Consider the following 15,104-nt stretch of genomic DNA (forward strand, 5'->3'; position numbering starts at 1 on the left):
AGAGAGAGAGAGAGAGAGAGAGAGAGAGAGAGAGAGAGAGAGAGAGAGAGAGAGGTGGGGGCATGAGTGGGTGAGAGACGGCGACCGCTGATTAAAATTTTAAGCCTAGTGTAACCTAGTAACCAGCATCGTATAGCCTCCTGTATCAAAATAAGCCCACACAGTAGGAAAAACAGAGAGACCGAGTGGACGTGTGGAAGACAGGCTAGACTCAGACGTGGCAGTACAATGAGAAAAATCAATACTATGAACAGAACAGTTTAAGTATTTCATGTCGAATACACGCCTGTGATATAATGAAGCATCTCTTGGCCCTTCTAAAACAATCTACACGAGCTCTGTTCGCTCTTCTCGCGCGTGGGTATACCTATATGTGCTCATATGAACTCATATCCTCCGCCTAGACGCCCACTGCGCCTCCAGGCTCTCAAACGCAGCTGTTCCCCCCGCCGCTGAAAGGAGCCGAGCCGGAGGGGCGGGACGCGCGTTAGAAAACGCCGGGTATCGACTGCGGCTCGGGACAAGCCGCGCTTTGCATAGCAAATGCCGCCCATTACCATCGCGTCTGGGGATAATTAATGTGCAGTCAGTGGTCCTGTCGTTCGTTATCGGTCATACTGATACTGTTCAATTTCCATCTCCGCCAGCGTGCCTTCTTTAAGGAGGAGCTCCCTCCATAACTGTCAGCCCGGCACACTTTTATAAATCATAATGCCCCCTGGTCAGGCAGCGGCTGGCGCTATCTGCGGCGGGGAGAGATGCTATCGTGACGTAATGGCAGCGCATCCCTCATTATTGCGACATTAGAGCGATAGAGTCGGCCTCGCGCGCCAGCACGCGCGTCCTTTGCTGGGGGGGTTGCCAGCTCCTCTTTTTCACCCCCCTCGAAAGGCAACGTCAAATGAAAGTTTAGATGGGTAGTCGCGATCAAATGTCTACTTAAAAGTCTGCGTATAAAGCGAGTGATAACAAGAGTTATTAAGCTGGCAAAATGATATTAAAGAACCAATAATCTGCCTGTAAATGTCAGCATGATATTGGCATGGTTTGGAAAGCCGTTAATCTGCCTTTCAGTATAAGCACGTTTGAGAGTTTGAGAGCCACTCTCGAAACCAAGATCCAGTACAGACGGTCGTTTCCTGTGGTGCACCTACTCTATTAAAGTTGTTTAGTCTCTCAGGCTTTAGAGCACAATATTAATGACAGGAGGATTACAATTTACACTTGACTGTAAAATTCAGTCTGTTAAACAGCTGTGAAGACGTACGTAAGTGGTCACTCATAACTTACTCTCACTCTTAACTGAATGATGATCTAGAGTTTGGACAATAACATTTGTAAGTGATGGCGGACAGCATCTGTAATAAATGCAGTCTTTTGCATTAGCCGGCACTAAATCTAACCAGTTTATACAGCTCTGGTTAATTTGGTACACGCTATTTGCAGTCCTCAGCTGTGGGCTGGCTCTCCAGTATTAAAGCTGCAGCGTATTTCCTAGCGGGGCCCTTTGCTGGATTTATAAATAGGCGGAGGCTGCAGCCCAGGGAAGCGATTCGATGTCCTCCCGGCCCGTGAAGATTGCCATTACTTATGCGTGACAGGCGCGCGCCGATGTGCCCGTGCCGGCCTATCGCAACAACATAACGCGGCGCTGCCTGCGCGCCGGGGACGCTGATGTTGAAATTGGTTGAGGAAGCTTGTCGCGGGGTCACGGCGCGGTCCCCCTCCACGTGAGAGAGAGAGAGAGAGAGAGAGAAAAAGAGAGAGAGAGAGAGAGAAGGCGGAACCACACCGTGCCACATGCACTGCACGTTAATCTATAGAAGCATAGTCATCTCCGTTCAGTGCGCAGGTGTGGTACAGGACATAGATTTGTGTTTATAAAGTGTGTAACCACAAGAGTTTTACAAAGGCATCAATGCAAACCATCAATACGTTATCAGGGTATTACCGATGCCTTCTAAATACATTATCCGGGTATTATCGATGCATTCTAAATACATTATCAATATTCCATAGTTTAAATCGGCGACTATTGCAGTTATTCAGGAACTGCAACCACAAAGGAGAGAAGGAACATGTTTCTGCTGTCATCTGAAAGCCATTTAGTGGTCAGTATCACGTGACCACACAAGAACGCTGCTCACCTTTCGGGTAGTAGGGCTTCTTCAGGCCGTCGTGATGCAGCCGGGCCTTGCGCTCCTCGGCGCAGCTGAGCCTCAGGCCGTGGTTCTCCTCGTGGAGCTGGAGCCTCTCCCTGCGCGCCGCTTCTGACGCCATCTTGTCTCGCATGGCTTTGGCGCGCTCCGACTCCAGCGCGATGGCCTTCTCCAGCAGCGACAGGTTGCCCTTGGTCATGTCGAACACGTCGTCGGAGCGGTCCGAGGCCACCGAGTCGGCGTCGTCCTCCCGGCCCTGGTAGCCGTCGTACGCGCGGGCGCAGCTGGGTGGCGCCCTCGAGCGCGGGCTGAGCTGCTCCTCCAGCTTCATCAGGTTCACCATGTCCGAGTAGTTGCGCTCCAAGGCGCAGTGTTCCTCCAGGCCGGGCTGCGGGCAGCCCCCGTAGACGCCGGGCGGCAGGGGCAGCGGCTGGTCGTCCGCGTGGTCCTCCGGGCCGTGGGGGAGGCGCTCGGCCGGCTTGGTCTCGCTCAGCTTGCGGGCCAGGTCGAAGCACTGGTTGCGCAGGCACTCCAGGCTGCTGAGACACACCTCCTCATCGCTCTCCTCCACCATCTGCCCGTTGCTGGCGGACTTGCCTTGCATGCAGCTGCTGCTGCCCCCGTTGCACCCGTACGCGGCCGGGCCGCTCATCCGGCCGCAGTCCTCGCTCTTCACCCGCTCCTCCAGGTAGGTCCTCTCCTCAAGATTGTCAGATAGCATGGCGCCGTGACCCTGGGCCAGCAGCTTCAAAGAGTCCACCGTCTCCTTCACGACATCACTGTCCACATCCAGGCTCAGCTCGCCTTTCTTAGAGCCATCCTCGCCTTCCTCGTCCTCCTCCTCCTCTTCCTCCTCATCGTCCTCCTCGTCGTATTCTTCCTCTTCCTCGTCTTCCTCCTCCTCTTCCTCCTCCGCGCTGTTAGATGAGTTGCTGTTCATCTCGGACTCCGTCATGGCACGGTAGGCCGCGTCCTCTGCGATCTTGCCCAGGTTGAGGAGAGACTTGGCCACCAGTTCGTCATAGTTGTCATACTCATCGTTGTTGTTGTCGTCCTTCTCCACCAAAGGGCTGGGCTTGGTGCAGCTGACATTCATCTGGTTGCCCTCTGGGAAACAAGAACAAACATTATTTCTGCCTGTGAAGGTGGTGAGTGAAGCTTTCTCCTGAAATTTGGATCTCATCATATAGCTATAAATGTTTGGAGAGTTTGGACAATGATGAATGGAAGGAAAAAAAATCTCAAGTTGATGAATACTGACTCAGCATAAAAATTTGTCCAGAATTCTTAAATTATTTCAGTCTGTAGATCATGTGACTAGAATCCTATTATTTTGCACTAATCAGTAGAATATTTAATATCTAGACAGACACAAGTTTACTGAGCCGCCTTTGTCAGTTCCTTCAGACTGTAATGAACTACCATGTTTCCAACTTTCCTTTCACATCTGTATGCTGAACTGTCAAGAGCACATTTGAACATCACACACCCATTTGCCTCCTACAGCCCAACAGAGTGACAGAAAATAGCTACCAAAGATTCAGTATAATAAGTGTGATCTTGATGTCACGGAAGACTGAGCATATCAACTGATAATACACCTCTGAATCATACATTCCCACACACCAGTTATCAAAATATGCTTCAGGAACTGTTCATAATGTCAGCATCGATGGCAATGTATACCATATGATTTGCAAAGCTGAGATATATGTAAAGGAATAATAAAGGGTCACAAAGTGAATCATAACAGCTGCTTTGGACACTAGAACACCTGGTGGAAAGAGTAGCAAGTGTGTTTTTCCAGAGTAAGGATTATTCCAGGTCAGAGCCATGGGTGTCATTTTTGTCCGATTTAAATGTGCCATGCAAAAGCAATTTGAAGAGAAATCAAGGTACACAAAGAAGAGGAGGAAGTGAAGCAGATTGAATGGAGGACCTAGCGAGGCTGGATTAGCGATGCAGCCATGTGCTTGCCACTGAGGACGATAACAGCTCCACTTCAGTCACATCTGAGAGATCGTTTTGCCACTTTTCTCTGGTAGGGATGTGCTTCGGGGGGAAAAAATACAACAACTACAAAAAAAAAAAAAAAACAGGCAAACATTTGTCCTCCTTCCTGTACATGGCAATATCCCCAAAACAGATGATGCTATAAGCGCAATTTACTATCGTGGAAGCGATCTGCAAACTTCAATTAGGTTTGCTCTTTTGAAGACGCACTGTAAGTGTGTACACCACGCCAGCTCAGCGGCCCCCTTCACGTGAACCCACAACACATCACAGACGGCTAAAACCATTCAGCTCGGAGGCGGCACTCATAATTAGACTTGAAGGTGCTGTCAGATCTGGTTGGGGACTGGGTGGAGCAAGTGGCCCAGTGTGGTGCTCACAGCATCTGGGGGAGATGAGAAACATTACTCACCTAATCTCATTTCTGTGGCACACCGGGAGACCCGCCCCCCTACACGCAGGCCCGTGGACCGTGCGGATGCTGTCATGGCAGTCAGACCTACTGTCCACTAATGCAATTCTGGTGCAAGTTTCAAACGCAGCTAGCAAGACTTTTCTGGGACTTACTACTAGACTTACACTGCAGCATTACGGCCAAAACAAGCCTGCACAAAAAGGTGTGCTGATTTGATTAGAAACCTTCAGTGCAGTCCAAACATAAGTGGACAGTGATATTGTTCCGTATTCGAGCATGCTGGATTTGAAATTACACAGGGAATATGTGGAATAAATCTCAAGATATTTAGATCTATACTTGAGGTAGATTGGAATTACAGCTTTCTATATACTGGGGACCATAAGTAACTGGGCTTGATCAGCTCTGATGTGCCGAGTTGTTGCATCATGGTCTCATGCGAAACAGAAAACCAGAGGTCTAAAGTTGGCCCTAGAGGTCAAATAACGTTGCCTTTCAGCATAATGACCAACTAACCATTAACTGGAGACTAAATTAGCTTTTTGCTAATCGATAAAAAACAAAAAAACAAAGTTCCAATGGGAAGGTTAGCAATTCAGTGCAGTTGGGCAGACCTTGGGAGACCACAGTAGAAAAATACTGTCAGTCATGTAGAAAACCATGACACTAGGCCTAGCTGTAGGTGTAGATGTGTCAAATAGTCCATAATGAGAAGGCAGCATGACCTCAGAAGGTTCACCACAAGATGCCGACCTCTGGTGAGTCAGTGTAACATATAGGCCTGTATGCTTCAGTGTGGTAACACTTTGCTGCAGAGCACAGATTGAATAAGGAAAATGTGGGGAAGAAAAGTCGAAGCACATGACCTCCTCCATGAAACATGGTGGCATATACGATGTGCAGGACTGGTGACGGTGTGACAGGCTGACAGCAGTAGCAGGATGAATTCTGCCTGTTATCCAAATGTTCACATGTTCAATTGCCTCAAAACTCCATGGACAACAGGCAGAAAGTAATTGACCCAAAATGCCTATTATTAAACAAACAAACTAAGTAAACAAACATTGGTGGTTTTCAGGGTGAAAGAGTGAAATGTTCCTAGTTTCTTGCATTGGTTATGGGTTGCAGAACTTTAGAATTCAGACATTCATTGACAACAGCGACTTCTCTAACTAAATCAATTAAGCAGTAACTAAACATGGATATATTTTTGTACTTTTGTCCTGAGGTATGGAGCTGTTTTCTAGCTATTTGGTTATAAACTTGCTACTAAGTTATTACAGATGTAAAAAAAAGCCAAAATTATATTCTTAACCTTAAGGTCATTTGATTGATTAAGACAGATTTCAGAGAAAGTACATGTGCCCCTGTCCACTTCCTTATGGAATGCACTATAGGAGTGTTTATTGTTGTTCTATATGTCACAGGGACATGCTGGTTACTGACTTTAAAATTTCACCTAAGTAAATAAAATCCCATAAATGCAATATGTGACCGATAGAGCTTTAGTTTGCCTTTGCCCTCAGGAAGAGAAGGTGGGCTGGTTTGGCACCTGAACTTCACTGTGCATTATTGTCTCAAGGACCGCTAACTGAACATTAGATATCTCCCTCTGTATTTGTGCTACCTGCGGCTACTGCTTGAAGTAAGATCCTGACTAAACTGGGCACGAGGACATGAGTGAGTGTGTAGGGAACCCGCTGCAGTGTTTCTGAAGGGGCTGTTTTTAGCCTGATACTGAGACCACACTGAAGGTCACAGCAAAAACGCCCAACTGCACCTCCAATTACGGTGACCTTCCTCCACAGAGCGCAAGCTGCCAAGTTCCCCTCCCCTGGCCCTTTCTGGAGGACAATGTCCGCTGCTTAACTTCAGCTCCACACAGCTCTTATACAGTCAAATGCTAAGAAAGTGCAGCAAACAAGAAAATCCACATGTGATGTTTGCTGTATGTTCCCCAAGGCTGATGAAATGAGAAAGAGATTCGCCCTCTCACCTTGATCTTGACTGTCCTGTCTCTCCTCTTCCTCCTCCTCTTCCTCTCTCTCTTCATCCACATCGTCATCCTCCTCATCCTCAGCCTCTCCTTCCTCATCTTCCAATACTTCCTCCTCTTCATGCTCTACTTCCTCCTCCTCCTCCTCTTCCTCCTCCTCCTCCTCCTCCTCCTCCATGTCTCCTCCCACGTGCCCCACCTGCTCCTCATTGTCCGTGTACTCATCCTCCACCTCCCCCTCCCCCTCTACTTCCCCATCCTCTTCCTCCTCTTCCTCTTCCCCATCCCCCACTTCCTCCTCTTCATCCTCGTCCACATCTTTCCCGTCCACCTCTGCTTGGTAGCACTCCTCCATGGGCTGGGGCTCAGCGTGAGTCAGGAAGGGCTTCCTCTTGGCCAGCGGCTCCAGGGCCCGCCTGTCCTGCGTCTTCCTCTTCTTGGCCAGAGGGCAGCTGTACACGCTGCATGGGGAGAGATAAGAGAGAGCCAATTAAAATGCTGGCCTGCTTCAATTCAGCCGTCTCCCCCCGGTCCCCCTGCCACCCCACACTCACACAACACGCCATTCAGGCCTGGGTTTCAGGCTATTTTTAGGAGACAGACAAAAAAATCTGTGGAGCACACACCATATTACACAACGGTTGTATGTCTTTATACATTTAAAGCAAGCCATCAGCAAATACCTTCAAGTCTACAAACGTTGAGCTAATGTATGCACAGTAGACTACCTGCAGTGCAATCCATAAGTACAGAAAGAGTAACACAGACCTGAACAGTGTTGTTTGTGTCTGTACCTAACATCATACTATACTGTCCAGCATGTTGAAAATAAAACAGTGACTATGAGGTTTAATATGAGCATTTATCTCTATAATGGATGAAAAATATAGGTTATTTTTTTAAATAGTGCCAGATTTCAGAAGATCATAAGTAATTGGGCAAATTATTGTAATTTAAAACAAACTTCTGATGCTCAGTACTTGATTCCAAATCCTTGGCAACCCATAACTGGATGAGGCGTGCCACCCACAGACATCACCAGCTGCTGGGGATCGTCCTAGAGATGCCTAGCTAGGGTTGTACCACAGCCATGTTCAACTCTAGCTTGTCTTAGGGTCTCACTGCCTTCTGCCTTATCTCCAGCAAGTAAGACGCATGCTGAATGTGGATCAGTGCAGATGATTGACTGCCTTAGCCAGTTGGTAATGTCTCATTATTTGGCCATGCATTTGTTTAGGAGCACAAGGCAGCCCCTTTTCCATCCTGTAAGCTAATGCTCCGTCCACTGAGATTTTGGGTTGGATCTCAGTGGAGAAGACACGTTTGTACACCTCCCAGTTCATCCTGGTTGCTTCTGTCAGAAATCACATCATCAGTAAAAATCTCAGCACTAAGTGCAGGTTACCTTTGTCATATCTGTCTGCAAGACTTTGCTGTAACACTCCTCAGTCTTTTGTACTTTTCAGCCCCCTGTAACCCTGCCCTTCTGCTCCCGAGACTCACCAGATGTTTGTATCTTCTGAAGATGCCTTAGAGATCAAGCAGGCACACTCCTGTGTTTGTTATACTCTCTGACACATCTGCGTCTACCCTGAATAGCATTCTTGATCTGTTCAACGCTTCTTCGCTGTTGAAGGTGTTCTCCTGTTCTCCACTATCTTTCATGGTCTGTCAGGTTGCTTGCTTTTGCATTACTTATGATCCCCTGAAATTGGCTTCAAAAACTGGAGGACTATGAATAAAAAAAGGGGCCGTAATTCCAGTATGACTCATCCAGCGTAGATTAAATCAAACCTGAGGTGACCTTCAGAGTGCCGCAGAACAGCAACTAAACAACGCCATCCGTGTCACTGCCCAGGTACTTAAGGGACATACTGTAGGAACCGAATGTGTCAACTGTATTTCACGGTAACTGCTGAGGCTGTTGTGGATGTGGTTGGACTAGAGGATGCCGGAGATAAGAGGACAGTCAGCTGTTCCTGTTTCTGACTTTCTTCATGAGAGCCACTGACTAAAATGGTCCTCCTGGCCTCTGATTGGATGATATGGTGGAGCAACAGAAGGTCATATAATATTCAAGTGGCCACAGAGCAACATTTGTCACTGTAGCTCTTAGTTTTGTTGTCAAAGCCACCACATCTATAAGGCTGATAGCATTATTAACCCTGAGCATACTCTCACATGAGATATAACATATATGTTTGGTAGAGACTGCAGAACACTTCTGTAAGTCACTGTGAACTAGGGCATCTGCCAAATGCTGTAAATGTAAAAGTTTAAATGTAATCACTCAAAAATATATCACAATCATTTTTTTGCAGTGTTTATAATATGCAATTTAAAGGTATTAATAACTTTAACCTTTCATGGTAAAGGACATTCACAATGCAAAGCCAAGGTCAGCGGCACACAGACAGCCCAATTAACCATTAAATATGTCAGAATAATCATTTTATTTGGTTTTAATAAATACTGTTCATATAGTGTTGGAAAGTGCGGAGATTAAATGGCAACCCTATATTCTTCTTCTGACTGAAGAATGAGAGTGTTATAAATGTAAATGTCCCCACCCAGAGTCCCTATTGGTGACACGTAGACACAGGATGCAGCAGTAAACACCCACCTAGCAGTTGGGGAGATTACAGGGTGATTAATTGCATCTTGCACCTGAAGCTAAAATATATTCTATAGATCAGCCTGGCAGAAGGAGTGAATTCTCTAATCTGATAATCTGTGTATTCAGTCAGAGTAGTGACTGTCGGAGATTAATCTATTTTACTCCCTGAACCACAGGGAGTCGGTAATGACCTGTTTCTCAGTACTGCACAACACCGTGGCTAAACAGACATGCAACTTCTGTGGAATATGACAAAAGCTCAGAAGAGCACCGCATTTACAGGTCTATCTGGACTTGATGCTCTGTGATAGGCCCTCACTTAAGACCCATTCAGCTTGGCGATGCTCATGATTCATGGCTGAATGGACTAAGAGCGTTTATCCCTATTTCATGACTCGGATTTAGCGGGTAACAGGGAGAGACAAATGGTGTTGAGTTGGGACGGCTGCAGCTGAGCGGAGTTGGCGGTGTGGACGGCTAGGTGTGGTGGTGGAGGTGTTGGGACGACTGAAAGGGGACCCAGCTGCAGTGAAAGACAGCACTGTGCCAAGGTCACTGTGGAATGGATGCCACTCCATTAAGAGCATTTAGACTGATGGACTGCAAACGTGACGCTTCACTCTGTTTTTGTCCGTATATGGCATTAAAAGGCCATTGTTTATAGTGATCATATTGCTTCGCGTCTGCCATATAATTTGGCCGCGGTGAACATTAAATGGGAACTTCCTACACACACGCGCGTGCGCGCGCACACACACACACACACACACACACACACACACACACACACACACACACACTCACACACGCGCGCCTAATCCAACCTCTCCCATGTGGACCAACACACTGCAGCTCAGTTCCTAAATTACCCAGCGTCCATCAGTCAGCTGGCTGGCCCAGTGGCAGGCCCAATCTCCCTGGACTGGGAGATTACTTAATGGGCTGACCCTTCCACCCAGGGCGTCGTATCATTAATTGGAGCCTGGCGCAGGAACTCATTCCTGGACTGACAGCCGTGCCCAGCTCTCCTGCCTCTCAAGGGAGGGTTCCGCTGCACTGTGATCAATAGTACTTGTGACCAAACATCTCAAAAGCACATTAAAATGCCACTCATTCCGCCTCCATAACCCCCCCAAATAAATGAGGCCTGCTCCCTCATGGCCTGTGCTACGACGTCCAGACAGGAGGGGGGAGGGGCGAGGCGTGGGAGGAAGAGAGACACACCCGATCTGTCCAATCACATCCACTGCGTTCTGACTGCATAAGACCAAGGAGGAAGAAGACCCTTGAGATGTGTCTGTCAGCCAGGAAGGAAGACTGACATGGATAACACAGCAGGGCTATAGCCACTGACACCTTTCAACCACTGACACCTTTCAACCACTCAAAACCAGCACACTGGAGTAGTACTAAAACTCTCACACATTTTATGTATAGTACCAATATAGCAGTAGGCCTATGAGATCCCAAAAAATAACTTGGTCAAATAACTTTAACAAATTTTATATAAGTACTATGAACAATCTTTTATTAACCAGACAGGTCAGATTTCAGTCATTATTTGATTCCTTTTTGATTATTTGATGTGCCCATATATGTTAATATATTCTGAGGCATTATATGTTAAATATTTGATTTTATTTATGTGCAATTATGTGCTGCAGATAATTATTATTGTATGCTTTCTGCTTCCATGTCTAGTATACACGTGTGTGTGTGTGTGTGTGCGTTTGTGTGTGTGTTTGTGTGTGTGTGTGTGTGTGTGTGTGTGTGTGTGTGTGTGTGTGTGTGTGTGTGTTGGCCCTGATGCCAACAGCTGATGACTCATAGAGGGTGTCTTAGCTCTAATCATTCTCTCTGCTGTTACCACATGACCCTGCAGGCACACACACACACACACACACACACACACACACACACACACACACACACACACACACACACACAATTCAGCACACAAAACAGTTTGACACTCTATAGGTATCTATAGAAGCACTGAAGGATTGTGTTCACGTGGAGCAGTGCTGCTAACACTAAACGTTTTTCTGATTAAAAGTTTTTCTGATAATTTCTTTAATCACTCCTGCTTCTGTATAGGTATGCATGAGACAACATTTTACCCCAGTGAGATTTCTGCTTTTCTCTAATAGAAGCTCTAGGGTTCCTTCAATTGGAAAGAAAAAATCATTCACATGGCAACAATAACAGGATATAATAGTCATAACAAGCTGCTTCAGTGACAACACAACATGTGTTCACATACAGTAAAGTCAGAGACAGAGACACTGTGGTCCCGAGATCCAGCTCGAATTGTGCTGTGACTGATGACTGTCTTGTCAAAGTGCTGTGTTAGCATTAAAGCTAACGCTGCCCACTGTGGGGGTTCAGGCTTTAGCCGGTCGTTAGCACCGGCTGCTTTTAATGCTGCGCGGGGGGAGTAGGGTACGGAGATGGGCACGGAACGCTCCCCATGCTGTGAACGGTGCCGCCCTGTCACACGCCTGCCCTGTCACACGCCCGGCCCTCTCCCTGTGCCCCCAGCTCTCAGAACCTATAGGCACGTGTAGCAAGAGCGCCGTCGCCATGGTGATCTCCTGCTCAAATCCAAGTGGGATTTGCCATCTTGGCAGGCAGGCAGGCAGGGAGGCAGAGAAGAGAAGGCGGGGGTGGGGCGGGGGTGGGTGTGCAGTGATGATATTAGACCTAACAGACTTCCTCCATCCAAAAGTCAAACAAAGGAGCACACATGACGCTGGAGAATCCATCACCCACTGCTTTATGGGCAGCAACTCTGTTTCCACACAGATGCACACAGTTCCCTGGTGGAAAAAGCATGGGTGTCCCAAAATATTACACACACACACACACACACACACACACACACACACACACACACACACACACACAAACACACACATGCGCGCGCACACACACACGCACAGACACACACAAATACACACACACACACACAAATACACACACGCACGCGTGCACACACACACACACATACATAATATATATGACAGTTCTTCATAAATATAAATCCTCTTTATATGTAGCTGATCAACAGCACACATACACACAGAAATACAGATACACACGGGCACACACACACACACACACACATATATGACAGTTCGTCATAAATATAAATCCTTTTTATACGTAGCTGATCAACAGCTCACAGACACACAGAAATACAGATACACACACAGGCGAGCACACACATACACAGAAATACAGATATACACACAGGCGAGCACACATATACACACACACACACACACACACAGAAATACAGATATACACACAGAGACGCACAGTAATACAGATACACACAGAGGCACACACAGGCACATGCACACACACACACACACACATACACAAGCACACACACACACACACAGGCACACACACACACACATACACACACACACACACACACACACACACACACACACACACACACACACATACAGGCACACACACACACACACACACAGGCACATGCACACACACATACACAAGCACACACACACACGTACACACACTATTGCTCCCACATCTCAAGCCTCCCAGGCAGTCTCCATTCAGCCGGATACAGTATGAGTGTGAATACCAATGAGGGAAGTGAGTCTTGCTCTCAGCAGTAGCCTGAAGGAATGTTACCGCAGCAGGTGATCGTGAAGAAGCTCCAGCAAACACGCCTCCCCGTAGCAGCCGCCTATTTTCACCAGTGCTCTACCTGCTTACAACCATTTATGACATACAACTATGTTTTTTACATGTGAAACATACGTGTTACGTAACATGTAAACACTCTGTAGTTAAACGTGCCCCGTTACTGCTCACTGTGCTGCGTGACCTTCCCCAGGTGCACGTGAGACACGTTGGACAGGATGTCCTCTGGCCAGGACGCCCTGGCAGTCGGGCTGACGCTCAGGAAGCCGGTGAGCAGCGGGGCGGGGAGCTGTGAGCTGTGAGCGCTAGCGTGCGCGTTCGGGCGGTGCCGTGCGGCCGGGCGTTAATTACGGCAGAGAGAGCCGGCGCAGGACCTCGGGGTGCAGCAGCGAGACAGGAGTCTTCTCCACCAGCACACGTAGCCTCGCTCCACCCAGGCGATGTGGCACTCCGGCCGGGTAATTGCCACAATTAATCATTACGCACAGTAAACAATGGAATTCTGACTCCAGGAGGGCATAGGTGTGACATACAACAACAAAGAGGTGACATCCTTACATCCTTAAGGGAGTAGACGTGCACACACACACACACACACACACACACACACACACACACACACACACACACACACACACACACACACACTTACACTGCTATCATTGTAAGAAACAAAATAGTAAATAAATAATGTAGAATACACAGGACTACAACAGAAGACTCTTCACTAGTTCTACCCAGCCCAGACATCACCACCTGTTTTTTGGGGGTTTTGTGGATTTTGCTACTCTTGGCAACAGCAGTAAACAAAATTTGGCCAAATCCACATATTTGGACAAAAATGTGCTTTGTTTTCCATCAGCATCAGAGGCCAAAAAAAAAAAAAGTTCTGACATATTAAACAAATGTCGTACACAACTTTAAAATGTCAGAAATGATCCCATAATGTGTTATTTGCTGAAGTCCACTCCAGAGATTGGCTGTTGTCCCAGGTAGCACTCTGGGTCTGCTGGGTCCTGGCTGGGTGGAGTCTGGGAGAGTTGGGTGTGTGTGTGTGTGTGTGTGTGGGGGGGGGCAGGACACGAATCTTCCTCACCTCACCTCCCTCCACTGGGAGCCAAAAGACAATAGCACCAAAGACGATAACTTTAATAGACCCAGAGCAAACTCCACCTGGTTAGTGGACATATATTGTAGAGAGACAAAGTGAAGCAATGAATGAAATAAAATAATAAATGAGATGATAAATATCTAGAAATATCTGGAAAAGGAACCCTTACTCACTAATACAATCATGACCTTGGCTTTGACATTTGTTTGAAACATTTTAATCTGAATGAACTTCTAAAGAAATGTGGTGAAAGTCACTAAAAATGACTAGATAGGTTTTGTCTTGCATAGAACAATTGGCAGTTACATGTGAGCTTGCCGTGGAACATCTCATCCAGCCAATAGCAGTTCCCAAATCAGTCACTGGAATATTTAAATGCAGAATCTTACCATCATGTGATTTCATGTCCTGTTCCAAGAGCCTGACAATAGGACTTGATTAGAGCTTCACCACACTGCCAGTGCCTATTGTTAATAGATCCTCCCTATGCAATTTTGCTTCCACCATGCAGTCGTTCAATCAAATTAAGCCTCCAATTAAATATGGAAATGTGGGCTGCAGAGGCAGGCTGTCTCAGAGGGGAGTTGATGGCGTGTGGGGGGCTCTTTTGATGGGGTGGGGTTGAGGGCCTGTGGGGTGATTAATGTGACCTTATCGGCCCATGCATATGGTCGAGCTAGACCGGGCTCAGTCCTGGGCTACTGTCGGGGCCGCATGGCTGAGCAGAGAGGCACCAGGCGGTGGTGGTGGTGGTGGTGGTGCACCTCCACTCTCCTCATTCCAACCCCAACACCACCACACAGCCAGAGAGGAGCACTCTTCTACCATGCTGCCCCCCGGTGCCCGCCCGCCCGCCTGGCGCGGTGCCAGCTCTTTTAGTGAGTGCTATCTGTCAAGGTATGAATAATACAGCCCCGAGGCTGTCAGCTGAATCCAAATGAGGTATACATCAGGAGGAGAGCACTCGACTTCTGCACCCCAACACGCTCCTGCCAAGACAGGCAATTATTCAAACCCAGCTGCAGCCATGGCAATCAAGAGCCTGGCACCGGTAACCCTCCACTCAGGGAGAAAAAAAGGAAAACAAACAAAACAAAATAAATACATAGATA

At 47.4% G+C, this 15,104-nt stretch overlaps 1 protein-coding gene across 7 annotated transcripts in view; it reads right to left on the reverse strand.

The window, feature by feature from the left end:
- The window catches only part of myt1lb (myelin transcription factor 1-like, b), an 81,851-nt gene that overhangs the window by 31,773 nt on the left and 34,974 nt on the right, over positions 1-15,104 (reverse strand). For all 7 annotated transcript variants that reach the window (XM_076979002.1, XM_076979007.1, XM_076979006.1 and 4 more), the window contains exons 7-8: positions 6,584-7,044; positions 2,148-3,266 (exon numbers count right to left, since the gene is read on the reverse strand). In XM_076979002.1, coding sequence (XP_076835117.1) covers positions 2,148-3,266; positions 6,584-7,044 — 1,580 coding nt within the window. The remainder of the gene's footprint in view (positions 1-2,147; positions 3,267-6,583; positions 7,045-15,104) is intronic.

This window comes from Brachyhypopomus gauderio, chromosome 17 (assembly GCF_052324685.1).
Source record: "Brachyhypopomus gauderio isolate BG-103 chromosome 17, BGAUD_0.2, whole genome shotgun sequence".
NCBI lineage: Eukaryota > Metazoa > Chordata > Actinopteri > Gymnotiformes > Hypopomidae > Brachyhypopomus > Brachyhypopomus gauderio.